The sequence below is a fragment of the Gymnoscopelus microlampas genome (genome assembly GCF_963454915.1).
Source record: "Gymnoscopelus microlampas genome assembly, chromosome: 3".
In the NCBI taxonomy this organism is placed as follows: Eukaryota; Metazoa; Chordata; class Actinopteri; order Myctophiformes; family Myctophidae; genus Gymnoscopelus; species Gymnoscopelus microlampas.
In genome coordinates this window covers 14,049,035-14,075,551 of record NC_139940.1, presented here as the reverse complement: position 1 = coordinate 14,075,551, position 26,517 = coordinate 14,049,035, and the positions used below count along the sequence as shown (strand labels likewise).

The 26,517-nt window shown below is 41.3% G+C and overlaps 3 protein-coding genes across 7 annotated transcripts in view; all 3 read left to right on the top strand.

Moving 5' to 3' along the window:
* Positions 1 to 8,848, top strand: part of rap1gapl (RAP1 GTPase activating protein-like) — a 22,433-nt gene extending 13,585 nt beyond the window's left edge. For both annotated transcript variants that reach the window (XM_084053539.1, XM_084053538.1), the window contains 15 exons: positions 473 to 520; positions 1,488 to 1,697; positions 1,997 to 2,094; positions 2,538 to 2,616; positions 2,944 to 2,997; positions 3,132 to 3,215; positions 3,323 to 3,423; positions 3,650 to 3,779; positions 4,400 to 4,573; positions 5,144 to 5,215; positions 6,360 to 6,446; positions 6,752 to 6,895; positions 7,769 to 7,852; positions 8,130 to 8,158; positions 8,556 to 8,848. In XM_084053539.1, the coding sequence (XP_083909665.1) occupies positions 473 to 520; positions 1,488 to 1,697; positions 1,997 to 2,094; positions 2,538 to 2,616; positions 2,944 to 2,997; positions 3,132 to 3,215; positions 3,323 to 3,423; positions 3,650 to 3,779; positions 4,400 to 4,573; positions 5,144 to 5,215; positions 6,360 to 6,446; positions 6,752 to 6,895; positions 7,769 to 7,852; positions 8,130 to 8,158; positions 8,556 to 8,646 (1,485 nt within the window). In that variant the 3' untranslated portion in view covers positions 8,647 to 8,848. The remainder of the gene's footprint in view (positions 1 to 472; positions 521 to 1,487; positions 1,698 to 1,996; positions 2,095 to 2,537; positions 2,617 to 2,943; positions 2,998 to 3,131; positions 3,216 to 3,322; positions 3,424 to 3,649; positions 3,780 to 4,399; positions 4,574 to 5,143; positions 5,216 to 6,359; positions 6,447 to 6,751; positions 6,896 to 7,768; positions 7,853 to 8,129; positions 8,159 to 8,555) is intronic.
* A 388-nt stretch (positions 8,849 to 9,236) lies between these two features.
* Positions 9,237 to 14,569, top strand: LOC311042672 (glutathione S-transferase kappa 1-like). Of its 4 annotated transcripts, none has more exons than XM_084053554.1 (8): positions 9,237 to 9,281; positions 9,751 to 9,854; positions 11,103 to 11,184; positions 11,401 to 11,529; positions 12,239 to 12,384; positions 13,012 to 13,128; positions 13,488 to 13,581; positions 14,361 to 14,569. In XM_084053554.1, the coding sequence occupies exons 2-8, from the start codon at positions 9,786 to 9,788 to the stop codon at positions 14,408 to 14,410; spliced, it is 687 nt and encodes a 228-aa protein (XP_083909680.1). In that variant the 5' UTR covers positions 9,237 to 9,281; positions 9,751 to 9,785; the 3' UTR covers positions 14,411 to 14,569. The 4 variants fall into 4 exon arrangements, with proteins under 4 accessions (XP_083909680.1, XP_083909677.1, XP_083909679.1 ...); XM_084053551.1 differs by having other exon boundaries at positions 9,241 to 9,403; XM_084053553.1 differs by having other exon boundaries at positions 9,241 to 9,403; positions 9,743 to 9,854.
* Positions 14,570 to 14,853: 284 nt separating this feature from the next.
* Positions 14,854 to 26,400, top strand: styk1b (serine/threonine/tyrosine kinase 1b). Its single transcript, XM_084053543.1, has 10 exons — positions 14,854 to 15,301; positions 17,227 to 17,291; positions 20,005 to 20,190; positions 20,700 to 21,050; positions 21,775 to 21,956; positions 22,921 to 22,995; positions 23,639 to 23,844; positions 24,438 to 24,478; positions 24,804 to 24,900; positions 25,091 to 26,400. The coding sequence occupies exons 2-10, from the start codon at positions 17,228 to 17,230 to the stop codon at positions 25,281 to 25,283; spliced, it is 1,395 nt and encodes a 464-aa protein (XP_083909669.1). The 5' UTR covers positions 14,854 to 15,301; position 17,227; the 3' UTR covers positions 25,284 to 26,400.
* The last annotated feature ends 117 nt before the right edge of the window (positions 26,401 to 26,517 follow it).

Sequence of the window (26,517 nt, the reverse complement as noted above, 5' to 3'; positions counted from 1 at the left end):
GATTTTGGGATGTCTTGTGCAAGTGGAAGTTATGGCCTAAGGGTGGTGCAAGAGGAAAAGCCATGTAGTCACCAAAACCTTTATCCTCCAGGGAGCATGAATGCGCTCAGCAAGTGTTATGGCAATCCGACCCGGAAGATTTTGAGACATCTTGTGTGCAATTGGACATTTTGGCCTACTGATGGGGCTAGAGGAAAGGCCATGGTCAACAAAATCAGCAGGGACCATCCTCTGGGAAGCACTCCACCGTTCTTTGGGACCAAAGTATTGGACGGAAGGACAGATGAACGACTGAATGACTGGCCATCCTTATAATAAAGGAACATCCGCACTCTCTTCAGTTATGTTCTTGGTTTATTCTTTACAGATGAATCCTTAGAGCCCTGCCAGCTAGCGGGGGTAATAACACAAAGAAGTAAGAGTAGAGGTTTCGTATGATCTTGTCATGTTGGCCTTTCGTCTCCTCCATTAGGGAAGCAGGATAGAGGAGCAGCGATGTGAATTCCCTCTACCACTGAAGGTAAGTCCTTTCCTGAACAAATCATAGTATGTGTGTTTGCATGTACGACCTATGAATCAATGCACGTGTTTCATTGACCTTTCTTTGTCATAGCCATTATAGTTGAGTTGGTTTGTTTTCACCCTAAACAATAATGGTGAACATCCCATCGGGGAGTTGCTTGGCAAGTTGTTTGACAACTCAAACAGTATGCTAACCACTGACTCAGGGACATGCCTATGACATACTGTAGGTGTGGATGTGAATCAGTCTTATGATCTGTGTTGTGTGTTATCTTGCCTCTCTACACAATCTTCTTAATCTTTCCTGTCATTCTCTCCTGCATGAAGCAGACATTCTTTTGAAAAGTCAAATCGTGTGGATCTCGGGATCCACATGGGAATGGTGTGGCTTCAATGTGGATCTGGGATCTACATTGAAGTCAATCTTTTGACAGCCCCAATTATTATAACTAGAGGTTTGGGCCGCTTCAAAAGAGGTCAAACTTCCTGTATCTGGTTGCTATGGCAACCTGCCAGATCAGGCTGAGGGTCTGATAGACAAATCAGAAAATCAATCAAGCCGAGAGTCTGATCACTGATCGAGGTGGGGTAAGATGCCTAAATAATAGCCAGAGCTCTGATCAACAGTCTGTGACAGGTCTTGGAGGCATGTGGAGTGATCCTGTGCTTGCGAATCCCGGACGAACTTCGGAGCTTTTGTCAATTACAGTAATTATAGTAAAAAAAAAAAATAGTAATAATAAATAATAATAATAATAATAATAATAATAATAATAATAATAATAATAAGATAAGATAAGATAATATGAATATGATATGTATATTTAAAAAGAGAGGTGTTAATCAACGCATCTTTGAACGCCAGATGTCTTAGGACTATGACATAGTCCTAAGACATCTGGCGTTCAAAGATGAAATGAACATAGTCACTATGTTCATTTCATTTCACTTCAATTCTATCCCAGGATCATCAGGGAGCAGAGCTTCTAAAGATGGGTGGCAACCTGCCGCTCATCCTGCCACCCAAGGTGGGAGGCTACTGGATAGACCCCCCTCTGGAGAAGCTGGTGGATATGAGCCCCACCTCTTCCCATCACAGCCTGGGCCCACAGTGCTATGACATCATGGAGCGGGACAGCGAGGCTAAAATCTACCACGAGTTCTTCCGCTCACGAGTCAGTAGGCATTGTCTGGCTATGTGAATTTGCTTTTTTTATGTAAGAAATGTTTTCATTGTAAGATTACATAGAGGAGAGGAGTGTTGGCCAGATGATTAAAATGGACCATGGTGAATGTTTTTAAGACAGTCCTTGGCTTGGTTATTTTCCCCCAAATAATAATATACAATTTTAAAAATATGCTATATATTAGAATATATTATTAGTTATTAATGGTTATCATTATATTATGTAATACTGCATCTTGAGTTCAATCTGTTCTGGACAAGAATTTCCCATTTTATTCTCTTCATCAGTACCATCACTCCTTCACTGCGGTGGACCCCTCACTGGGACCATTGGTTCTTTCTGTGTGTTTAGAAGAAGAAGAGAACAGGCTACGGGTCATTCTAAGGTGAGGACTTTTTTCAACCTTCATGTTTCCAGGGAGGGCTGACTGGCATGGATGCTGTTCTACGCTGCAGAATCTAATATCCTGCTTAACACATTCTTCCCTGAGTGCTGGTCAGAGAGCTGGTCAGGACAATGCTGTCTACTGTTGGGCATAATGTATCTCCATTGGACCAATGGCAGGTTAAGTGCCTGGCTTAATGGCACTGTGATGGGAAAGGGTAAGGGGTATTTACTGGTGAGGATCGAAAAACATTGTCAATGTTTCTAATAAAGTGAGATTACTTTATATACGTACACTTAAACTTCAGTGGATCTGTTTTTTAACTTGCGACGGCCTAGAGCCTTGCAGAAACACACCAACTGTACAAGTTTATGTAACATGCATTGCTAGTATGGCTGCTGATGTAGAGACTTCTACAGAAATTGTGTTTTATTATCTTACAGAATGAAGGAATGCTCTTTGCATGGCGTATTCTCTCTCTCTCTTTTTCCCAATATCCCCTCAGCTGTTGAGCTGACTAAGGTACTGATGCATTCTTCATTTACCGACTGTTAATCACAGTTTAGCACTGAGAGATTACTGACTCACAAAGGTAAACCCCAGTAGTTCTTAGGGCTTTTTATCCCATTTGATTCAGGATCACATTTCATATACCCAGTTATATCCGTAAATACTATAAATGCTATTATACCATATTCAATCCACTTTGTCAGTGTGTTTAAAGTGTCAAAGGTCATGACTTGGTCATGGTCATGACTTCATATAAGCAGAAACTACCCATAAATGCTACACGAAACTACCCATACATGCTAAAGATGCCTGATAATAACAAAGCCAATTCCCTTTCAGATGCTCTGTGACAGTGTGTCGGTGACCAGGTTCGAAGTGGTCAGCTACCTCAAGGTATAACTACATACATTTGGCATGAATTTGGCATCCATCCGCCTGCCTGCCTGTCTGTCCACCTGTCTGTCCACCCACCGACTGTCCCTCTGACTGTGTCAACACCTATCTATCTTGCTCCGTAACTCATTTAGGCTCCAGAACTCATAACAGCATTTGACGAGCACCGAGTGTCTCCCAATTTCAAGTTTGGCATCTTGTACCAGAAGGAGGGCCAGGTAAGTTGTAGTTCCATTATATGCCCCAAAGTTTACAATGCAGACATTGCATCATGATGTTCAGTCACTCTCAGGCATTGTACCATAATATTTTTGCTGTTTTCCAGCTTAGCGAGGAAGACATACTTAGCAACAATATGGAAAGCGAGGGATTTCGAGAGTTCCTGTCTATTCTGGGTGACACGGTTCAACTTCAAGGCTTCACCGGGTAGAGTACAGAATACTGACATGTTTTAAACCAGGGGTCCTTAAGGGGGTGCCAGGGGGTCCCCAGCTAAATCAATTAATATAACAAAATCAGTTTAACCACATTGGCTAATGGAAGATAGCCGATCTACAATCCCACAATGCATCACGATGTGATGCGTTATGAGCTAATTACATATATGACCCATCAGCTGATGCCTGATCTGATGTCTTCACTCCTCTTACAGATTCAAAGGAGGTCTAGATGTGTGTCACGGACAAACAGGAAGTGATGCTGTCTTCACCACATTCCACGAAAGAGAAATCATGTTCCATGTTGCAACCAAACTGCCATTCACAGAGGATGACCCTCAGCAGGTTAACCACTTAAACTTTGTTGACCGAGGTCCCCCAGGGCGGGGTCTATACGTGGTCCCCTCCTTTTATTCCTCTCTACACCACATCTCTTAGCTGAAATTGCGATCTACAGGCTTACGCGTCAGATTGCGATGCATTGTGAGATCTACTATTTTTGATGAATGTTTGCTCCCAAATAGGGGTGCTACGGTTCATGTGGTTAACTACCATATGGCTTAAATAAAAACTTTAAATTAAATTAAAACAATCTATTCATTTAACTGATTTTCCTATCCACAGTGATTTACAGTGAGTATTCAGCTGTAAGTCTTGTGAATGGTGACTTGCATAATAAGCAAAAAATAAGAGTGTTAAGTGTAGACATTGACCAAGGAAGTTGTTAGCATCATGCGCTAGAGACATTCGGTTAGAGATGAGCTGCTACTCACAAGGGATGACTAGGATAGTCCATTATGCTTTTCAACAAAGTTTTGCTTTTTTAAATAAGGCAGAGATGTAGGGGGACAGGATATTGAGTGGGCGCAGAGATGGCGAAAACTATGCAACATAGCTCTATGCAACATATGCAACATAGCAGGCACTGACAGAGTTTCATTTCTCCTTCTCATCACCCCACTCAGTTACAGAGGAAAAGACACATCGGCAATGACATCGTTGCGCTGGTCTATCAGGAGGGCCACACCCCTTTTCTGTCTGATGCCATCAGCTCCCACTTCCTGCACTGCTTCCTGGTGGTGCGGCGGGTCTGCGGAGGAGACCAGGAGGACGGGGCGGCAGAGCCAGTAGCATACCAGGTGAGTGGGGGGAGCCAGTAGCATACCAGGTGAGTGGAGGCGGAGCCAGTAGCATACCAGGTGAGTGGGGGGGAGCCAGTAGCATACCAGGTGAGTGGGGGGGAGCCAGTAGCATAACAGGTGAGTGGAAACAGGAACTGCAAAATATATGTCTAAATCAAAGTGTCTTCTTGTATCAAATCGACACACATCTGCACACTCCCAACCTTTTCATATGAAGGACCCCTAAATTGTATGTATTTGGCCACGGACCCCCATTTGAAAATACTTTGTGCCAGGGATCCACATAAAGATAAAATTAAATAGCTGATCTACAAGGTCACAATGTGTTGCATCGCTACGTGTTGTGAGCTTGTAGATTGTCTATTTTCGAATATATCCAAAAGATAAAATAGAACTTTAGTGTTTAAACTGTTGCTCATTTTGCTGGGGACCCCCTGAAGCCCCCCCCCCCCCCCCCCCCCCTAGGGATCCCCACTTTGAGGCCCAGGGCTTTAGGTAAGGTGAGTTGCTCAGCGGCCATGGTGTTTGTTGATGACCCTTGTTCCCTTTTCCATTCCCTGTTTACAGGTGTCCGTCACGGCCAGAGAGGATGTCCCTCCCTTTGGCCCCGCCCTGCCTGACCCGCCCATCTTCTCTGATGTAAGAAACCAAGCCAAGATCCACAGAACAGAGCTTAACTGACCGTGTTCTCTTCTTCCATCATACCCGCCAGAGGTCGATTCAACTGCTTTGATCTCATCTTAAATTGGCACTGAAGACATTTAGCATATCATCATTGTCGGCATTAAACCTTGTATATCCACTCTTAGTTTTTTCATAAATGAATGCCATATTTCAGTGGTTTTCAACCTTTTTCGCGTCAAGGAGCCCCAAATTGACAAATATTAGCCCAGGGACCCCCATTTGAAAAGATATGCCAGGGACTCAACCATTTAGATTTCTTGGTGGTCCCAATCTACACTGTATCACCATCATCAGTGTTCATTTAACTCTGAGAGTGTACAAATGGAACCAAATGGACCCTAACGGGTCCATTTGGTTCCATTTGTACACTCTCAGAGTTACAGACATACAAGGGTAAATTTGGTTGCTAACTATTCATTTGGCTGGGGACCCCCTGGAACCCCCTCAAGGACCACTGGTGGTCCCCGGACCACTGGTTGAAAACCCCTGCCCTATTTTATACTTTGTCGTATGGAAGTGTCGCATATATAGCGAAATAGCCAATCTAATTGTAAATCTGCTATTTTCGCTATTATTGAACATTTTGTAAACAATCTTGCATTTTTCTAAAACTTTCACCTATAATGACATATGCTCAATATGGGGACGCCAGGCTGAAAGTGATTTAGTGGGTGTAAATTTAATTATTCGATCCATTGGAACACAGGATCTTTTTCCATTTCCTGAAAAGTAACGGTTTTGGACACAGGGTAGCGGGTTCAGTGTCTTGTTGTGGACCTGTGATCTTTTGTTTACCAGACAGCCTGCTGCCTGGGACCAGAAGGGGGGGAAATCTTTCAACATACACATATACAAAATTAATAAACTGAAGGCACATTCATTCATTTCATTCCAAAACAATACCTATGAAAAAAGGTATGTCGCAATCTTGACTAATTGAAATAATAGCTAATAGTACACAATATTATAGTGATTTTTGGGCCAGCACTCATTTGTGTCATTATTGTCAGTTGAAGATATGATTTTGGAATGAAACCCAATCCCAGGAGATTTTGAAATGGTATTTGACAAACTCGTTTTGTCTTTTTTTTTTGTTTAGACTTGCCTCCTGAGAGAGTTCCTTCTTACCAAGCTCATTAATGCAGAGATCTCCTGCTATAAGGCTGAGAGGTTCAGTAGACTGGAGGTACGCGCGCGCGCTCTCTCTCTCTCTCTCTCTCTCTCTCTCTCTCTCTCTCTCTCTCTCTCTCTCTCTCTCTCTCTCTCTCTCTCTCTCTCTCTCTCTCTCTCTCTCTCTCTCTCTCTCTCTCTCTCTCTCTCTCTCTCTCTCTCTCTCTCTCTCTCTCTCTCTCTCTCTCTCTCTCTCTCTCTCTCTCTCTCTCTCTCTCTTCTTTTATCCTCTCCTCTTCTTGACATGTCTGCCCTTAACTCTTTATCACCCCCCTGTCTGTCTGTCTGTCTGTCTGTCTGTCTGTCTGTCTGTCTATCAAGCTGCGTACACGTTCATCACTCCTGGAGGGCTTGCAGACTGAACTGTCTGCACGTTCCCAGTGCATGCTGGGAGATGCGTCACTGTCTTCTGAAGAGGTCAAGGGTGTGTCTGAGAGCAGTGGAGGATTCATCGAAAACTTCAAGGTATTTGTGTCTGCATACACAAGGGACTAAAACTGTTGTTTCCCTCTCAGGTCTTATCTTATATGGCACGGTTTCCCAAACACTGGGTAACCTTTTTATGGGTCAAGAGTAAATATCCATTTATTTTTTGTTTCCTACATTTTGTTTTTGATTATTATTATTATTATTAAAACATTTTCCAAAGGAAATCAAAAAAAAAGGAAAGATTTCCTGAACAAATTCAATGATTTATCTAAAGAATTTCATGTATAAATAAATAAATAATCAAAGAAATCCCATAAATTAGAAAACAAATTTAAGTTTAAGAAGTATTGAAAATATCCGATCTACAAGCTCACAACGTGTCGTGATGCGACGCGTTGTGAGCTTGTAGATCGGCCATTTTTACTTGCTTGGGTCCTGGGGAAACAACAAATTTCTCTTTTGGGTCTCGAGCAAAAAAGTTTGGGAACCATTGTTATATGTTATGCGTCTTTAAAACATTTAGTTTTGTTTATTATGTATTATAATTTCTTTATTTAAGCTTTTCAGTAAAATCTTGCCTGAGAACCACATTTCTGAGATTGACTGATTGATTGATTGATTGATTGATTGTACTTGATTGATATATACTGATATATATGTATTGATAAAATGCATATGCATATCATATATTTGTACATATCTGTCAAAAGGATAAAACACAATAAACCTCAAGAGCTTATTAACATTGTGTTCCTTTAAGATGTATATAGAATTTAATTAAATTGTGTTAAGATGAAGGCTAGCATCATTACATTTGTCTCACTCATCACGCGTATGAAATTATGCGCTATGCATTAAATGCTTCCATCATACTGGGATCTACTTCTTTATTTTATTTTAAACCGACAGAGAGCCATAAGAGTGCGGAGTCATTCTTTTGATACTCTTGGAGTTCCAAAGAAAATTGCTGGGATAGCAACACAGAAGCCCAAGGTAAAGATCCTAATGCCTTGTGAGCTTGTAGATCTGCTATTTTTAGTGTGCAAAACTGGCGCGCAAGCAGTATAAATTAAGCATAAGACATTGTGGCAGGATAGGCAGCTCACTTTAAGTGATGTAAGATTTTGTCATTGTGAAAGAATCACAGTACATAATACTTTAACTGACATGTGTGATATAGTTCCTACAGTATGGATTACCTTTGTGTGTACACATTGTTTGAAAAGTATTCAGCTAAACCCTGTGTTTGTTTGTTTTTTTCCATTTCCAGACTGCGTATACAGAGAAGGATGGAGAGAGGTAAGATTGATGAGATTGAAACAAGGCCTCCAGACTATACTAGAGACTTCATACTGTATGACACAGTCATCTTTTAAAATCACCTACAGTATGGAAACACATTAGCGTTCATGTATTTACTTTGTTCTGTACACTTTTAATTTGTTCTTGTTACTTTTTTAGTCCTTTTCTGAAATGCTTAAATGTTTCATGTTTTCAATGTTATTGTTTTCTGTTACAGTTTACATAAAAAAATGAAATATAACATACGTTTAAAAAAAATGCATGTGGATAAAATTCTTCTTCTTCTTCTTCTAATAATAATAATAATAATAATAATAAGGGTAATAATAATAATAATAATAATAGTTATCATTATTCACAATTTGCTGAAAACTGTGTCTTCTCTATTTTCCAGTGATAAATCCCTGGGGCCAACGTTCCCTCTCATAGACAATATGGGATCTACAGCGGGCAGGGGAGAAGAGAGCCCTCACGAAGAGTCCTAAAAGGACATAATTCATTAATGTGTAGATTTGTAGACGTTACTGTATATAAAAATCATTGCTATATAGTAATTACTTGATTATCCTGGTGATGACTTGTATGTAAATAGAGAAAAAATGGTATTTATTGCAAATATAACATTTTACTGTCATAAAAGTGATAAAGATAAATAAACTTGTATTTCAGTGAAATGTCAAATATTATTAGAGCTAAAATGAAATGATTGTTAAATAAAATAAAAATAATTATCTCAGTTGTCATTGAAAGATGGTTTGTTTGTAAATTGCACTGTCGCCAGAAGAGGGCAGTAATGTGTTACTTGTACTTGGAGTTAACGCGAGGGGGGAGCAGTGTTGCCATGTCCGCTTATTATAAGCTACATTGGGCTTGTTTTTCCTGTTAAGTTGCTTGTAAAAATTGGTAGTTGCAGGTTGCAGTTTTTGGTCTTGTTTCTAAAGTGTAATTGCTTATTTGGGCTTGTTTCCTATTTTCAAATAGCCATAGCCTGCCTAGCCCTAGTCACTGGAGGGCTGGTTTCATAGACCTGGTTCCTTATATGTCTCAGTATCTGGCAACACTTGGGGGAGGTACACAGACAGAGGAAGAGAAGCAGAATTGTACACAGAAACATTTTTTGGTGTGTCTATTTTCTATTCATATATTGTTTATAACTATTTATTTATGTTCGTCGATGGTGATTGTAATGGAATCCTAACATAATACAGTTCTGTGATCTGCATGCAGCTGAAATCAACCAAGGTGAATTGTAATTGTGTTGTTTTGTGTACGATATTAGGTGCAAGATTTTAACAAGTGTTATGCTTCATTTATATGTCGTTGTACGGGTGGTATTGCTCGCCGAAAATACCCGATCTACAAGCTCGCAACACGTCGCGATGCCAGGCGTTGTGAGCTTGTAGATCGGCTATTTTACAGGCTTTCACAGGCTCACATGGTTCTCTGACTGAACTTTGGCCCACTTTCTGATCAAAGTCAAGATCAAAGTCCACTGCTACCTTATAAACGTATTGTACGCTCATTTTAATGAACGTTGTATTGATATAGAAGCCATTACAGCAAAAATAACTCTTGGAATTGCATCACAGACATACTACAAGAACTTGACTCAACTGTTGTGAAGATGACATCTAAGAAAGTGGTGGAGTTGTTCTATGATGTGGTGTCTCCATACTCCTGGCTGGGCTTTGAGGTGACTATACTTCTTCTTGAATCAATAGGCTCTATGCACAGCAGCCATATTCTCACTTCCTTCACAGGTGTTACCAATGATACTAATGAAGGCTCTGTTCCATTTAGTGTAGCACAGTGGTTTCCACGACCCCCATAACTCTGAGAGTGTACAAATGGAACCAACACTCTCAGAGTTACACACCTGCAAGGGGCCATTTGGAAGCCCATGAGGGTCCCTGGACCCCAACTGTAGACCCACTGGTGTAACAGAGTGTTTCCAGTGAGTGAGCCAACATGCACAATATCAGCACCCTGACTCTGTTTGACCAGAATGGAACAGAGCCTTCATTGGTATCATTGGTAACACCTGTGAATGTCTTCATAATATGGCTGCTGTGAATAGAGCCTATAGACGGATTTCCGCGCGACGTCATCACAGAGCAGAATGCGCAATCTGCGCATGCCCGGGTGAAAGGCGCGTTCGAAAATACAGCCCTGAGCGGCAGTGAGCGCACTGGCCAATACAAACTAATAGGCGAGTGTGCTCCGGTGCGTAATTTCCAAACGCACCCATAGGCTTCCCCCTCCTCTGCGCGGTCATATTCCTCTCATGTTTACTAACAGGAAACCTGTCTATTGACATGATAGGAGAAATTTGATAGAATTAGATATACAGATTTATGCACAGATTGCATGTTGTTGCATTGATCATTTTGCCTATGCAGATCATGTTAGAATAGTTAGTTACTCCTCTTGGTCCCTATGGCAGCGGTTCTCAACCTTTCCAGACAGTGCCCCCCAATCTAATTTGAACTGGGGGACTCCCCATCCTGACAAGCACTTGGAAAGTAGGAGTTGAGGCATTGCATTTTGTTTGACAGTATAGATCAGCTATTTTCACAATTTCTGCCTCTTTCTCGGGTAATATTTCTCAATTTGGCCAATGTTTGAAAACGTTTTATAGTATAGTTTATTGATTACTTTTGATGCTGAAGCGGTGTAATTTGTTTTCGGTATTAATAAGGTCTTAAAAGTCCTTAAATTGTCACTTTAGAAATGTGCAATTACCCTGTATACACTTATACTGTGTGTTGGTTTGTTTACTGTTGAGTGAGAAAACAATGTTGCACATTAAGCACATCATCTGGGAACCCCCCCTCCCAAAATCACTTGAGGACCCCCCTGGGGGCTCTGACCCACAGGTTGAGAATCACTGCCCTATGGGACATAGGCTTCTTTCAATGAGCGCTCTCAATTGATCTTTCAGATCATGTGCCGCTATAGAAACGTGTGGAACATAGAGCTCAAATTACGTCCCGCATTTTTGGGTGGCGTCATGCAGGGATCAGGTACGTTTTAATGAGAAAGAGGCAATTGTAATCACCTGTATTCACATCACATGCCTTGTTTTTCCTTTCAAAATGTTAGTGTATTTAGTTGAACTTAACCTGGCATACAGCCCAGTAGCCTAAATATTAATGTCCTCGGATCTCTACAGTCCTCTGTAGACAATTATGTGCAACTGCCTCATCCTGTAACATGACAATGTTGTTTTGGTCTCATAGGTAATAAGCCTCCTGGACTGGTACCAAACAAGTTTCTGTACATGACGAAGGATCTGAGTCGGTTATCCCAATACTGTGATGTTCCTATCAAGGCACCATCAGACCCCTTTGAAGCTATGTTCAAGAAAGGTAACAATATACTACTTGAGCAATGAGATGCACTCTTTAAATCACTCACAACCAAGTCCTGCATACAGTTCCTAGAGTCAGTGACTAATCATTTTGGACCTAGTGTGCAGAAATAAAGTTGGATGGTGTTTGCTTTGGGACAGCCATAGCTGAATGGGTAGAGAGGCCATCTGGGAAACAGAAGGTTTGCAAGACAAAAAAATAAATACAATTTAGGATTGGGGGTCCACTCCATATTATCATTATTATGATTTTGATTTCTGGTAAATTATCATGCATGGTTATTATCAGTTTGTGATTTGAGTTATAAAATGTTCTTGTTGTCAACACTCACTGTCATATTGTCAACTATAACAATTATGCCAAACAAATTACATGTTTGTGGATACATAAATCACAGGATGCTCTTATACATAATAATAACTGTGCCACCACATTTTAACCCTGTGGAAAAATAAAAACATTTGTCAATTAGAATAATTCGTATCTGCAGTGGGCAGATACGATTCTAGGGGGAATGTTTGCCAAACATATCCGATCTACTAGCTCACAACACGTGCGTTGCGATGTGTTGCGAGCTTATAGATCAGCTATTTTGGGCGAAGAAATTTGGCGCGGAGGGAAAAAAGCAATCCAAGTACAAATGCAACTCGGGTCCATTTGACCATGAATAGAGGGTTTAAGTGGTTCATCTGTGTGTTTCTCCCAGGCTCCCTGTCTGCCATGCGCTTTGTGGCAGCGGTACAGGAACGGGAGACGGGCGGAGACAGGCAGGTGGAGCAGGTGTCTAGAGAGCTGTGGAGAAGGATCTGGAGTGAGGACAAGGACATCACCCAGCCAGCCTCACTGTCTGAGGTATCACATTCCTTTGTGTTTCTTATCTATAGAATAGAATAGCGTTGCTGTCGGGCCGAAACCTCTTATCTCCATATTTTAACTTTTTGTGTTTTTTCATTAATTAATGCCCTACTTGATCATACTTCAGTGTCACACAAAAGTATTAGAATTAGAAACTTTTGAGCTTGCAGATCTGCTACTTTTGCTATTTTTGAATCCTGAAAAGTAACAGTTTTGGACATGTGAGGTTTCCACCCGACAGAGACGATAGAATACTTTATTTGGCAGACAATTAAAAGCCACAGAAAAGCGAGGGCTTGTTCCCACTGTGGTATATTACATGAAAACGATCTGATAATGCGAAAAAGCCAACGAGGTTCATTGTCACATCCTGCCTGTTCTCACACACTCATTTAAAATCTATGGAACAATTTCCCCTCGGCACCTAGGAGAAACTCTATTTCAACATAGTGAAGTTGCTGTTTTCTAGTGAATCTAGTCCATTTGTAATCGTAATTAATCTTTTTGGTATCTTATTCTTCAGTCCATAAGTGAATGGTTGCGACAAAGTTGGGTTTTCAACAAAAAATTGTTATTATTATTGTATTATCATAGTACTACAATTGTTTTCCCACTCACTTCCAGGCAGCAATGAAGGCAGGGCTCTCGGCCAATGAGATTGAAGAGCTGCTGAAGCTGTCCACCTCTAAGCAAATCAAAGACAAGTTGAAAAGTACAACAGAGGAAGCACTCGAACATGGGGTCAGTAAAACAAAATTGTTTTTTCTATTTTGTTTTTTCTTTTTAAGATATTTTCTCTAATAAGATTTTGTGTAAATATGAAACTGTAATAGGGGGTAGGATATTATAAGCATTAGCTTCTTCCTGCTCCTTTTCAAACACTTATGATTTATTGTTCATTGAGTTAGTTGAAATAGTTTTTAAAATATTTTGTATTCTTTACTTTATTGTTTTGTTTTTATGACTTTATTGTATGATGTTCGAAACAAACAAAACAAAACAAAACGAAGTATGACTCACGGCCACTGTTCTCTCCTCCATAGGCTTATTAATTAAGGTAAAATGAACCAAATCTCTCTTTCTTACCTTGTCTTTGACAGTCATTTGGCTTCCCAATGGTTGTGTGTCACGTCGACGGCAAGCCAGAGATGTTCTGGGGCAATGATAGATTTGAGCTCATGGCCCACTGCATAGGTGAGATATTGATAAGGATATTGTTATAATTGCTTACCAGACACATTCATCCATGCAAATGAATATGATTCAATGTCATGGATGTTAGTTAATAGTTAACATATTCCTAACAGCTGTTGGCAGTATACAAAGCAGATTGCTGTTTCTCCCCTGGCTTTATAAATGAAGTCTTTTACACATAGAATGTCTTCTTTAAAATGATTTTACTACAAGAAAAGACTAGGAATATATTTGGCTCAAAAATACAGTATATAAAGAAACACTCTAATGATTTACAGTTACAGTATTCAAACTAAATTGTTGTTAAAGTGATGCCATTTGTTGCCTGATTTGATGACATTTGATTAAAAAATGTATTAACAAGCTTCCCCCATGAGACTTCATGAAACCCAAAGTTAAGTTTATTTAACTACTGATTAATATTGTATTACGCAACATAAGGCTACTTTGATATTTGACTGCTATGGTCACTTTGATATGTTTGAGGGTTGCACATAATTTCCAGCCACCCTTTTAACCTCTTAAACCCCATATACTTAACTTTGTTGACCGGAGTCCCCCAGGGGTCTATACTAGGCCCCCTCCTTGTTTCCCTCTACGCCAAATCTCTTCGCCGAAAATAGCTGATCTAGAAGCTCATTGCGATGCGTTGTGAGCTTATAGATCTGTTATTTTGACTAAATGTTAGGTTCATGTGTGGTTAAGCAAATCACAATTAATTTCCTTAACATTTTTTCCCTTATAATCTTTGTCCAATCATATCCCTCTGTGTGTTCCAGGAGAGAAGTGGATTGGGCCTCTGCCAGCTAAATCATCTGCCAAACTATAACCTGAAGCCTTCCTTCAGACACTGCCTGTCTGCTCATAGATCATGGGAATTGCAAAGCAAATCGATAAGCTGTTTATATGCTTAGTCCCCAGCCTTGAGATCGCCCCCATTCATCTCCAGAGATTCTCCTGGTCCCTAATAAATACTGTAGATATTGTTTTACACTTGTTTGTTTCGTCATTTGATCAGCTCCTTTGAAACGCATCTCAACATCACTGACCAGGTGCTGCACAGGTGACAAAAGGTTGCCATTCTGGTTCTGGGGACAGGAAAGCCTTTGGCTAGATCTAACTGCAGATAGACTCAGAGAAAATGCCAGATATGACTAACAAAAGGCTGAGGAGAAAACAGATTGCATGGTGGGGTGGGGGGGCGAGTGGCACTGGCAGGACCAGTTTGCTTAGACAAAGAGAACGAGAGAGGCAGGGCGAGCCTTAGCTGACACACAACAAACTGACAGCGTGGAAAAGGATTTATAAGACGGAAGAACTCCAAGGTCGGAGATCACTGCACAGCCTGACATCAGCGTGATCTTGGTCATCGCAGACTTAATTGAGGAGGAAGTGAAAAAGGAAAAGAATAGGGATTGGGCCGCAGGTGGAGTGGGCGGAGTTGAGGCAACAACACTGAAGCTGTAACTTAGACAAACAGAATACAACACAGTTGTCTCCCCTGAGCCGTGCAAATCACCTGAGAGACAACGAGAGAGAAACAGGTGACAATGGAAGATTGAGTAAAAGAGCTACACCTGGACTAAACACAGCCTTTAACCGGGAAGATGTATGTGACTGTATGAGTAACAGCATGATCACTGGCAGATTCATTCATTAACATAATTGACTGGATTGAAGATTTTCTGTCTACAGCCATAAGACACAAAAAAGGAGAGAGGTAAGATCAGTGCATGTTGTTTTCTAGACCATACATAGGCCTATTTACAATGTACTATACCAGTGGTTCTCAAACTTTTTAATGTCAGTTTCCCACTTTGAGAACCACTGTACTATAGATTATGGCTGTAAGTGAATGTGCATGAGGAGTAAAAAGTCTGTCTTCAGCTGTACTTATTTGATGTGATTTATATTTGAATTGTAAATCAATACGTGTAGCTCTCAATTTGGGTGTGTCTTTTTATTTAATGCTCAGGCATTAAATAGAAAGCTCGGTGTGGCGGTGTGTACAGTAGGCGATGCTCTTGGATTAGACAGTTCCTTAGTGCATGCGTGACAGCATGTCTTTATACATTGTGTAGGAGTGTAAATAGGTGTTTGCCCTTTGGGTGGATAACAATATCCTCGCTGGAGCAAAAATGCAGATGGACAGGTTGAGAGAATGCACACAGGTCATTATTAGAGGAGTGCAGCTAGAACACATACACACACACACGCACACATGCACACACACCCATTGGCCATTGCTGTCTTACTGTTGATACAATATCAAGCCACATCCATCCACCAGTTTGACAGGTGTGTCATTGCTTAGCTTTTGGGGCAAGGAGTCAGTGAGCGACTCAAGACCTCAGCAAGCAGTACTACTAGGTATATCATGAATGTCTTTACTCATTATCTGTTTAAAAGTGATAGAGTATGAAGTCTCAGGCGAGTGTGGGTTTTTAATTATGAGTTCCTGAAAGGGAGGAATGAAGGAAGAAAGAAAGGAGGAAGATAGATTGAGTTTGTACACGTGAGTGAGTGAGAGAGAACGAGATGTCTGATAGGTTCCGGTTACACTTGGCTCTCTTTGCGATCCCAGACACCTTCTTCTACTGATTAATAGAACTCATGTTACCATCACAGACCGCTGCTCTCAGACTGAGAGTCGAGGTCATTCTAAACCATCTTCTCACTTAATCCCATCATTAGCTATCATCATCGGCTACGCAGCCAAATCTGGAGTGCTAATTTAAATGTGAAAGTGTAAAAATTAGATGCACTTAATTCAGTGAAACTGAAACAGGCACCCAGCTGGGCACTAGAACAGTATGCTACTGTGCACAGTAGCTATAACACCCAAAGACACACACTGAATGAACATGGTTATGATCCTATACTATGCAAGATATTTCCTTTGAAAATCCTTACGGCCACAGGCACACTACTTCATAAATGTTTATAGGACATTGATAAAACACAAAGATAGGACACCAATGAATTAACTTTTGAGCTTTCCACAGCAGATGAACTCAACCTTGTGTCCCACGCCTAAAATAGCAGATGTGCAAGTGTTGCATGAGCTTGTTGATCTGCCATTTTCAGCATAGGACAGTGGTTCGCAACCTGTGGGTCTGTGATTTTGGGGGGGGGGGTCCCCAGAGGACAGTGAAGTGACAATTTTAGGACTTTTAAGACCTAAAAACGAAGAAAGAAAGAATGTAAACAGACCATTACTTCATGCAACAAACTATACAATAAACACTGGTCAAACATTGGCCAAATTGTCAAATAAAATAAGAAAGTCAACATTTTTTTAAATAGCAAACGCCTCTCGTTTAGAGGCGTTGCAGAGCTTGTAAATCTGCTATTTTCACAATATTTATCTGTGGAACTTTATGCCTCAACTCTTACAATTCCAAGTGCTTGTCAGGGTGGAGGGTCCCTAGTTCAAATATGATTAGTTTGGGGGGTCCCCAGGTCAAATATGATTATTTTGGGCGGTCCCCAGGTCAAATATGATTATTTTGGGGGGTCACAGCCTGAGAAGGTTGAGAACCACTGGCATAGATGATAGGACACTGTCGTATGACGGAATATACTGTATAAATTGGGCATTGGTTCTCACTGTCACGGGCTCACATCTCTCTTACCATCTGACAGGATGTCTGGAGGGGCGTCGTTGTCTGAGGCAGACTACCGCTGCCAGCATGGGGATACCATCTGTGGTGAGTTATCTGTCTGTATGTTGGAACCAAAGGAATATGTATGAATGTTATATTATAATGTTGCCTACTGGGTCATTTGACTGTACTGTGACTACTGATATGACTGATTTTGATTGAAATCCTTCCTTGCTCTTAAGATTTGTTTGTTTTCGATAAACAGGATAAAATAATTCTTAGCTGCAATGTAGCTCCTGAATTGGGCTACATGGAATAGGCCTATATGCACATTCAAGGTTTCATCTGAAGGTGTCAAAAACAAAGTGAAAATTGAAGTTGTCTCTGCCTAAAACAAAAATCTAAATAGACAGGATTTTCCTTTTTTTGATTTGCCTGAAAAGTTCAGGGATCAGCATTCAACATACAAAATACTTCATATAGCACAAAGTAGATATGAATATTCTACACAATTTAGTTATCTGAGGTTGCTCTCCAAAAGGGACTCTATGAAAACTCCAAGTGGACACTAACCAAATGCTGTTATGTGTCATTATGAGCTATAGTAAATTTCACAATATTATGTGACTTGCCAATTGTGATCAATTCATACCTCATCATACGGCCACGCCACTCTCTGAACATCAGTTATTTTTGGCGAGTGAGGTGATTGCAAAAAGTGGTACTCAAGTGGTTCTCAGGATGGCTTAAACATTTGAACCCTAGCATCCCTATTCTGGGCATAACCCTAATAGGCGAAACATTCAGTGAAAAGATCAGATCTACAACTTCACAACGCATCACAATGTGACACAATTTTCGGCAAAGACATTTGGTGTTGAGGGCAAAAGACAGGGGCCAAGGATAGACTCCTGCAGACCCCAGTCAACAAGGTATATATAGGCTACTGTAGGGTTTAAGTGGTTAATGCAGATACCGGAATGTATACCCACATGGAGCTGAGAATAGCTTGTGCTGACACATTTCCAACAAATGAAACAATGCAAATTACATGATTGTCTCCTATATTCAGTGGTTCTATTCAGTGTGTAGCCAGGCCTCCATTATATCTTGGAATTATGCTCTTTTTGGAGAGCAGAAGCACATCTTCTTAATCCCTTAAAGTCAGCCATACCAGCCCTGAGGAAAAAGGATAGTCATTTTGTATTTTAAAACAAAATGCCAGACACCACTCCTACAGTTCTCCTCTTGGAGGCATGACTGATACAGACTGTTGTACATGTATGTGCATAACTTGACACCAGAGCGTCCTTTTCACATTCTTTCACTGGTGATGGGGAGCTTCCCGGGGAGCTTCTCTGTACTTCCTCAAAATCTGAGTGTGGCTGTGTGATGTCACCAATCCAGTCAGCCTATCATGGTCCAATATGCAAATTAAAAAACACTTGCTGAAACCTGAATTAAGTGGAAAGAGTAGATGAGCTTCCATTTTCAGTTGTTTGTTTTTATGTGGGAAAACCATTTGAAACTAGATTTGAATCATATGTGTCTGGAGGGGGATTTTAAATAAACAGAAAAGACAAGCATGCTGAATGTTAAGTCATTCTCTCAGGAACATTAAATTGCCCATAGCAATATGTAGTGAAAAGATTCACCACACAATAAAATGACTTTACTGAATTAGCTTTTATGCTCAGGTCTCATATTTGTAAGTATGGAGTAATACATATTTAAAAGCTAAATCATTAAAGTATTTTCAGTGTACATTTCAGTGTATTATTTATTTATTTTTTACTATGGAGTTTTCAAGGTTCACAGACATTGTAGACAACACCAGCTTGCTTCATTTGAGAACTGCAGCGTGGGAGAAGGAGGAAGAGGAGAACTTGTTTTTGTCTAGCTGCTGGTGTAGGCTGCTGGGCATTCTCTGACGAACAATGACTTGCAAAAAATATACATTCATGCATGACGTTTAAAGGGATTCCTTAAATGCAAATAGGGAGACATTTGTGTTTACATTACTCTAATTATGTGGACATGTGTACCAGGCCGCCTCATTTTAATGACAAGTCTGAACCCCCCCCCCCTCCCCCCATACACACATGTGAGAACTTTCAGATTGTTTCCATTGACCCATATTCCCCAACCCAAACCATAATGTACTTTTACTTCTAAACCTAAGCCTGGCAAGTGAGGAATGGCAAAAAGTCCTAATCATTCTACTTTTGTGAGGACATGTGATCTTCGTAAATATAGAAGTAACCTGCACAAAGACACTTACAGACGCTCACACTCAAGGATTGTGAAAGACGGACACCACCCCAGTAGCAAACTCTTTGTGACAATGTGGACAGGCAAGTGTCTGAGGTTTCTCAAAGCCTGGGGCCCAAGGCTCAGGAACAGTTTTTCCTTGTTGCTGTCAGAGAGGACAATGACAAAAAAACAAAAACAAAACAGCAAACCCTTAAAAAAAAGAAAAGTGTACTGTAGGTGTATATCCCCCCCCCCCCCCCCTCCCCAATTCTGAACATTCCATGCGTCTGACCTGTACTGTTTACTATTTAAAGTATTCTTCTCTATTATTATCTTGTGTATATTGTTGTTGGCACAGTCTTGAGGAACACGTCACACCAATATTTTGCTTCTTGTACCTTTACGAGAGAGTGGCTAATAAACCCTCTTGAGTCTTGATTTACACGTTCCAAGTCATTTGTCATTCTGGATAAACAGGACAGACAGCTGTAAGGCCCTTTGAGGATAAGTCAGCAACAATAAGCTAGCTGACATTTCCTCATATCTCTCTGCTCTCTCTTTACAGAAATCCGTTTGTATGAGCAGGAGGTGATCATAGTGCCAGTGTTTCTGCTGGCCTCTTTCCTGGTCACCCTGGTCTTCATCCTTCTGCTGCGCTTCTGTCCAGAGAAGGTGGACCGCATCCGACCACAGGCCTCTGGGTCTTCCTTTAGACCCCAGCGCGTCAGGAGGGTGCTGCAAGGCATCGATGGTAAGAAGACAAATGTGGTTTTATAATGTGCAGAGAGGACTGCACATTCTGTGCTATAAGAATACAATGCGGCTTCGTATCCAAAATGGTCCTTGAGCCAGACACTAGACACTGGAGCTAGGAAGGCTCCAGATGAGGGACTGGTACCTTGCATGGTTGACTGCCTCTACTGTCAGTGTGTGAATGTGTGAATGTAACGCATATTATTAAAAAAACATCTTTTTATATTCCCTGCTTTTAGATGAGTGTGCTGTAAATAAACGATAATTAACAGTTCTGTGAGCTATATAATGCATTTTGTAGTGAACTACACGCTCAGGAGTTTGCATGAGGTGTTTGGCATTCGTCAGCCCATCCTTTCACTAATATCTTTATTTATCCTGCTAATGCCCTGGTGTATTGTGATGCTAATACTGGCACTGATCCCCTAATAATCCCCTCACGCCCATATCTAAACACCCCCCCCCCCCTCTCTCTCTCTCTCTCTCTCTCTCTCACTCTCTCCTCAGCTCCGGCCGGTATCAATGTCCTGGAGCATGAGAGCATAGCCCTGGACATGCCCAGTACCTACTCCACTTTCACCCCGCCTCTACATACCTACTCGTCCAGGAGCCTCTCTGTCGCCGTGGGCGCGCCCGCCCTCCTGTCGGCCAACGCCCCGCCGCCTCACCAGCCCGTCAAGCCCGTGTTCACCGTCAACCCGGTGGTTCAGCCCAGGGAGCTTCCGCGCCAGAGGCTGCCCGAATCGTTCAATCTGGTCACCCCGCTCCCCACCGCGTTCTCCCTGCGAACGGACTCGGTGGTCTCCCTCTACCGGGCTCGCATGGAGAGCAGGAACGTGGTGCTCCGTGTGCTCAACGGTGAGGGGAGCGAAGCAAAGGTTCACCCCAAAACAGCTGATATTCAGATCATATTGTAGGCCGCTGGTTCTCAGCGTGGGGTTTGGGGACCCCCAGGAGTCCCCAGCTAAATGATTGATAGTTAGGAACTAAATGGACCCTCTTACGGTTCTGTAACTCGAGTGTACAAATGGGTCCATTTGGTTCCATTTATCTTGTACACTCTCAGTGTTAAATTAACATTAACATGTTATGGTGTAGATTGAGGTCCCAGAGATAAACAGTTGTATGAAATGGAGGTCCGTGGCCTAATGCACATTAAATTGGGGGTCCTTGAAATTAAAAAAGGTAGATGTCCCATATTACCCGAGTTCATGCTACAGTATAGGGCATAGCAGTGGCACCACAAAATGACCACCACTGCTATGCCCACTACTGCTATGCCCTACTGTACTATGTCATAGAGAATCAATAACAGAAAAGACTGGGATAAAATCTTGTATAATTCAGATGCAGTACTGTACATTGTGACGGAAATTCACCTGATTCATGACTTTACCTGCTACCTGTTTAAACCCTGGTCTCTCAGTGTGTCTCTCAGCATCATTATGAAGTTGTTTTTGTTGTTTTGTTGTTATTATTTACATTAAGTGGATGTGCTCTTCTAGTTCTGGATAAATAAAGAATAGATCTGCAATATCTCAAACAAGGTTCTCATTGGGTTTTTTCTTTCATCCCTCCTCAGACACTGCGGACGCCACAGAAAGACACAACTTCCTGGGTTTTGCGTCCTTCCTGGCCCAGCTGGGACCTCATCCCTTCCTACCAGAGCTGCTGGGGGTGGTCTCTCTGCGAGCCCCCCTGGTTACCATCGTCGAGGAGCTGGAGAACAGAGATTTGCTCAGCTATCTGTGGCGATGTCGACAGGTAGGGTGTCTGTTTGACCCCAGAAAGAAATACAAATGATAATTCCCTGCCTCATTCTGTGTGTGACTGCTCACTAGTGAGACCATTACCATGATCAATCTAATCTAATCTAATATAACACGGACTGTTTTCGGCAAAGACCTTGGCATAGAGGGACCTAGTATAGAGCCCTGGTTAACAAAGTATACACTAGTATATGGTTTATTGTCTCCGCCAGGCTGAAAGGAGATTATGTTTTACCCCCTGTCCGTCCGTCTGTGTGTCCATCTGTCTGTGAGCAGCTAATCTCCGGCACCGTTGGCCCGGTCGCTGCGAAACTGTGCACACACTCCCTGGATGCCAATTCAGAACCTCTGCCCCAAATTTTTCACATGGGCCTGTTATAGTGCCACCAAGAGGCCGATTTCTGCAAAACCCATTTACTCCTACAGATTTTATCCAAACGTCATGCAAATCGGTACACAGTATCTCTATAGTCATGTGATCAACACTGTTCTATCTGTCCGATTTTCCATATTCCATCCTCATTGGCTAAGGTTGGCTTCCAAAGTTTACAGGATTGGTCAGTTTTTAACCAAATGACTCAACTCATGAACACAGCTTGCGATTTCCGTGAAATTTCACACGCACATTCCCACTAGGCCGAGGAAGAAATGGCACCCTTTTCACATTGTCCTGTTATAGAGCCACCAGCAGGTCTAATTTAGCAAAACACATTTTTGGAACAAAATGCCTCAAATCATGAATGCAGTGTCCGATTGCCTAGTTTTATTCTTTTATCGTTTATCTACTTCTCATCTTTGCACTTTAAAGCATGTTGTATTGCATTCTAATGTACAAAATGTGTAAAAAATGTTTAAAAAAAAGTCTAATGTAATTGATTAATGGTGAATAATACGCTAGTATCCTATTGTATGATAGGCAAAGATGAAGTTGTGTTGATAGTATTCTTTTTGTTTCTCAGGACCACGTGGATCCTGTGTGTGAGATGACAGAGAAACTAATCTTTACCATGGCCAAGCAGGTGGCTTCAGCGCTGGTCAGTATATCTCTCGTGAATGTCTCTATGCCTGTTCAGGCCAAACATTTGACTTTCAAATGACTGCAAGCTCACATAAATCACCCTGTGAACCACAGGAACCCTTTTATTTTTACTATGCTGATATTTCTATTCATATTTTTGAACATGTGCAGCCCTGTACACAATATTTGCCTGCACCACTCTATGTAAATCAGTAGCCATCGTTAACTACATGAACCCTAGCGTCTAGGGTGAACACTCAGCAAGTAGCGAGCTTGTAGATCAGCTATTTCTGAGAAGAGATTTGGTGTAAAGGGAAAAAGGAGGGACCCCAGTCAGCAAAGTATTTGGTTTCAAGCGGTTAAATCGGATCATGTTAATATCTATGATATGTCAGTAGCTAACATTGTGCATTTATAGCACATACCTCTATTATTTGATTGATGGGGAAAGATAACGTTCTTATCTCACTGAGACAGGAATTCAAGAGTTCCATTCCCAAATGCTATAAATACATTTTCCCTGACATCCATTACTCAATGTCTAAATTCACTGACCATTTTGTCAACCAAAGAACTGAAGCGTGTCAGTTCCTAAGATGCTGTCTCCAAAGTCTCACATTGATGTGTCCGAATGTGCTGCCTTCTTGTTGCCAAATTAGGAGTTCCTCCACAGCAAGGATCTTCTCCATGGCAACATCTGTGCTCACAGCGTATTGGTCAGTAAGGAGTGCACGGCCAAGCTGTGGGGCCTGGAGGCAGTGTACACCAAGAAAAACCAGGGAGCCACTAAGAGTGAAGACCGTGAGAAGAAATGGCAGGCCCCCGAGCTACTGGTGAAGAGACCTGCCAGTCAGAGCAGTGACATGTAAGTATGACCGCTGTGTGTTACTGTATAATAGGCGAAACATTCTGGGAAAATTGCAGATCTACAAGCTCACAACATGTTATGTTGTGACGCACTGTGAGCTTGCAGATCGACTATCTATGGCAAAGAGAATTGGTGTAGAAGGAAAAAATGTGAGGGTTGGTGATATACCCCTGATGTACCCCGGTCAACAAAGTATACAGGGTACAAGTATGAATCCGCTAGTATTCTCAATAGATTCCTCCCCTCCAACACAGATTTTAGCAAGGTGAATTTATACATTTATATACTGAGATGGAGATTAATACCCCGTAAGTGAACCCTCGGGTCACTTACGTACATGCCAATTCAGCCAGGACCTACCCCCTGGGTGGATTTATTCCTTTTGTGCTTTTTACTAAGCTGTTTCACAAAGGAAAACCCAAACGAGTGTTAACTGACCACTCTCTCCTCATTCAAATATTCAGATACACGTATATCACAAGACCGCCTGTAGAGAAGTTACTGTATTATGTATAAAGAGCATTTTCTGTATGGAAGTCATGCTTCCTCCGGGTCTCATTCACTTATCGTTTCTGTGTCTCTCTTTGTAGCTGGTCGTTTGGAATCTTGCTGTATGAAATGGCAACCCTTGGTAAGCTGATTTTAAGGCTCTGCTTTTGGGATGGCAATGATATATGTGTCTGTTCAAAAGAATCAGATCACATAGTTTGCAGTATTACATGGAATTGAATTGAATTTGAATGTCTGAAAAGGACCCAGACACTGTAGAACATCCTTGCTGCTGCATAGTGTGATCAAATTCTTTTGAAAGTACCATCCTTTTTTCCAAGATTTCAGGTGTATGCCGTGGTTTGCCTGTATAATAAATGAGCATCCTTTAAAAGATTCCATCCATACACAACACTTCCACTCTTATGATTGTGACACTGACCTGTCTACCACCTCGTCCTTACCAGGAGAAGCACCATTTGCTGAAGTCCCTGTTAAAGAACTTCTACAGTTCCACCAAAGGGGGAAAACACTGAAAAGGCCTCCCCACTCCTCTAATACACTGTAAGTATATCCCGCGAGTTACCCTGTATTACAGGGTGTATAACCCACCCTGTAATATAGTAAAACCTGATGTTACCTGGCTATTCGAGGGTGCTGCATTTGCATGCATGAAAGGTGTTAGCTGTGAACTTTTTGTTACAAGACAGCGTTTTTAATGACTGCCGCTCATCCACGTCATCTTCTCTCTTAGATACTCCATCATCAAGTCCTGCTGCCACTGGAAGGAGCAGGATCGACCCTCGCTAGCTGAGCTGAGCCGCAAGCTTCAGTCAGGAGAGAAAAGTGCCAACGACAAAGTCATCAGGGTGCCAGAGACAGTCAACATTGAGCGGTACCTAAAGGAAGCCGGTTATGGGGAAGCAAACAGTTATACCGTCTTCTGAACAAAGAAAACAAACCAAAATCACTGCAACAAACATGCACTATATGTTACGGTGACAAATGCTCCCAAGTAGCACCTTGAAAACACATGTGTGTTTTATGAACACTTAGGGCGTTTTGGTCCTAGAAATTGTCCTGTCCTCTCTTTTTGTTGAGCGAGAAGAACTCATTTGTGGTACTTCATGGAAAAGTTGTTACTTTTGGAAGCTGTTAAATCTGTTAATTAGAAATGAGGAAGACCTCATTCTGTCACGTTTTTGGTCAGTACCCTTGAGTCCAGTGGTTCCCAATGCCGGTCCTGGATAACCCAGACTGCTGCTAGTTTTCTATACTACCAGGTTTACCTGGTGCCCCAAATTTGAATGATTCCTCAATTGCACGGCTAGAATGAAAAGCAGCAGCACTCTTCTTGGGTTTACAGGAATGGAGGTTGGAAGCCACACTGCTTTTGTCAATACTTCTCTCTGTGATGGTGAGCTGGGGAACATGGATTATTTTTATACAATCAAAGCCATTGTGTTGGATTAGACTTAAGATAAGTAAACTTGATCAACACACAAATGGTTCCTCTTCACCTTGTAGTTGTTTGTAGTTGTTTATATACTGTGTATATAGTTATGAAGGTTTACAAATCTGGTTTACAACCTGTAGCCAATGTATAATAAGAGATGTAATATATATATATATAACTTCAGAATCTCAAGTTTTTATGTATGGGATGAATTTAAAGATTAGTTCACCCCAAACATTACTAATTTTCTATCAATTACACACCCCATGAAGCCTTGAATTCATGGAGATTTTTTTTTGTTTTTGTCGCATTCCTAAGCCAATTATTTGATAACCAGCAGAGGAGCCTCAATGGAGACTCTTTGAGTCTCTTACCGGAGACTCCGCCGGTCATCAAATTATTGGCTTGAGAATGCGACAAAAAAAAAAAAAAAAAATTGGTGTGTAATTGCTAGAAAATTGCTAGAGCACATGTTTGGGTTTGTTAAATGCATGTATTAATACTACGGTTTTAACTGTGATATGTCCGTTTCGGCAAATTTAATATATGTGATTGTACCATTTTGTCGCACAAACTCAAATGTGAATAAATTATAAATATGTCGCAAATTCTCCCGTTATGATTTTACACACCGTTTCTCAACATTGAGTCCGGGGACCACCAGGGCTCCAAATGGATCCTTACAGAACTGCAACTCTGAGTGTACAAATGGAACCAAATGGACC